At 52.9% G+C, this 2,467-nt stretch overlaps 1 protein-coding gene across 1 annotated transcript; it reads left to right on the top strand.

Annotated features, from left to right (window-relative positions):
• Window positions 1-1,010: 1,010 nt before the first annotated feature.
• On the top strand, window positions 1,011-2,467 carry LOC119416415 (epithelial cell adhesion molecule; the record flags this gene model as incomplete). The annotated part of the gene is given in 7 exon segments (XM_037683655.1): window positions 1,011-1,233; window positions 1,395-1,502; window positions 1,581-1,845; window positions 1,913-1,978; window positions 2,049-2,112; window positions 2,188-2,286; window positions 2,364-2,467. Coding segments are annotated over 7 exon segments (767 nt in total), but the record flags the coding sequence as incomplete, so codon positions are not given.

The raw sequence follows: 2,467 nt of genomic DNA, 5'->3' as shown, positions 1-2,467 counted from the left end.
TGTTTCATGTTGCTGCTGATCTGTTTCATGTTGCTGCTGATCTGTTTCATGTTGCTGCTGATCTGTTTTATATTGGTGTTCATGCGTGCTCCTCTGCTCACACAGACTCATGTTCGTGCTGCTGTTCCACGTAATGCTATTAGTTCTTTGTGTATATTTTGTTCATGTTTGTCTTAGTTCATATCTTTGACCTTATTACTGTTTTTCTTTTACATTTTATTGTTGGATGTAACTGGGACCCTGTGGACATAATTTTGTTCCACCACATGTGATCATCTGTATGACAAATAAAGAACTTTGAATCCTTGAACAAACATTCAGCACCTCTGGACATGCTGCAGCAACACACCTGAACAGGTGTTTGTGCTCAGGGGCAGCTGCTTCAGGGTTTCTAACCGACGACCTACAGCAGTGCTCCTCACCTGGAGGCTGTGTTGTGTGAGAGGCGGAGGTGACTCACCTGGAAGCTCAGTTTCTGCGGCCTCGTCACGCTCACAGAGGAAACAACGAGTTTCTGTCACGTCACGTGCTCACGCTCTGAGACAAGTCTCTGTGAAGACAAAACGAGAGACAGCCCGAGTCCAGGTTCAGGACGGACCAGAGTCCAACCTGGAGCTTCCTGCACGTCCTGCATGTGAGGTCCATTAGCTGTGGCGGCCATCTTAGATGCAGCCAAAGTTAGATGGTGTCCAACAATCTTTTTCAGAGTTTCAATCAGTCAGAGGATCAGCAGATATTTCGCTAACAGGCGCACAAATTACCACATAAATAATCCGCCTAAATCTGAATTACTTTATTGATCTAATAAATTTAAACATAAATAATCCCGTGCAGCTCAGATTATGTTCCCATTAGTTTCTTCAGTTTTTCTACTTCTCTGGAAAACAGAAACACCGAAACGAGACAAATATGGTCATACCGGAAACAGGTCAGTCTCACCTTCCCTCCGACGTAAGTGCGGGTGACGTCACCGCGGCTGGTTTTATAAACGTGCAGGTAAAGTTCGGTTCAGTTGGAGAAGAAGCTCGTGACGGTTAGAGACGGACGTGCTCGTGGTTGTTTTGGGTGCGCGCGCAGTTCTTCCGGGACACACCTTGATCAGCTGAAGACGGAAGTGTTGATCAGTTTTCTGACGGAACCAAGGGAACTTTAATCGATCCAGGACCGAAGTCATGACGAAGGTTCTGGTTCTTCTGGGCCTGGCTGCCTTCTGCTCCCTGGCTGCAGCTCAGTGTGAGTAAAGTTCTGTTTGTCAGTGGGCCTGGACGGAACCGTTCAGGTGTGGAGAGGTGGGGGTGGGGAACCAACGCCCAGGTGTTCACCTCACCTGTAGGCCTTGGAGCGGACCCTGCAGGTCTGCACTGAGCTCATGGTCCACCTTCTTGTCCCCCCAGGTGTGTGTCAGTCCATGAAGTGGGCCACCTGCGACCCAGTTGGCTCTGGTTGTCAGTGCACGATTCTGGTCGGTGCTGGTGAGAAAAAAACCCTGAACTGCTCTGTCTGTAAGTGTTCCGGTTCTGGTTCTGGTTCTGGTCTGGACCTCTAAGGTTTGACATTAACTGAATGGTTCTGACCCCCAGTGGTTCCGAAGTGCATCCTGATGAAGGCGGAGATGTACCGGGCCAAGAACAACCTGGGCACCCGCACCATCGGAGGCAAGCCGGTGGAGTCGGCCTTCACCAACAACGACCCGATCTACGACCCGGAGTGCGAGAACGACGGTAAATTCCGGGCCAAGCAGTGCAACGGCACCGCAGAGTGCTGGTGCGTGAACAGCGCCGGGGTCCGCAGGACCGACAAGGGCGACAAGGAAAGCATCACGTGTCCCGAGCTGGTGGAGACCTTGTAAGTACCGCGTGTTCTGGACGGACTGCTGCTGCTGGTTCTGCTCTGACCCGCTTCTGTTCTGCAGCTGGGTTCGTCTGCAGCTGAAACACAAGCCGGTGCCGACCAAACTGGATGAAGGCCAACTGCAGAGGTGAGTACCTCCGGTCCGCTCCGCCCGACCCGCTCACCACCAGAACCTCACCAGTCTGTCCTCCCAACAGCGCCATCGGGGACGCCATCAGAGACCGCTACGGCTTTGACAGGAGCCTGGTCAAAGAGATTCAGGTGAGCCCCCGCCCCCACAGTCGGACCCGCTCCAGAACCGCCCCGGAGCTTCGCTAACTGCTCTCTCGTTTCCAGTACGACCCAGAAGCCCGGCGCATCGTGGTGGACGTGAAGAAGCCTGAGGACAACAAGGACATCAACCTGGCCCACATGGCCTACTACATGGAGAAGGACGTAAGTGGTACACCTGGGCGGGTGGGCGGAGCTTCAGAAGATGTCCCTGACAGACTCGTGTCCTCTGGTCTCTGCAGGTCAAGGTTCTGCCCCTGTTCACCAACCAGAACACGTTCTCTCCCAAAGTGGGCGATCAGACTGTGGACATGGAGGACATCCTGGTGTACTACGTGGACACCAA

The sequence above is a fragment of the Nematolebias whitei genome, chromosome 10, assembly GCF_014905685.2.
Source record: "Nematolebias whitei isolate Nwh7 chromosome 10, NemWhi1, whole genome shotgun sequence".
Taxonomy (NCBI): Eukaryota; Metazoa; Chordata; class Actinopteri; order Cyprinodontiformes; family Rivulidae; genus Nematolebias; species Nematolebias whitei.
The sequence above is the reverse complement of the archived record's forward strand: the minus strand, read 5'-3'. Positions and strand labels throughout refer to the sequence as shown.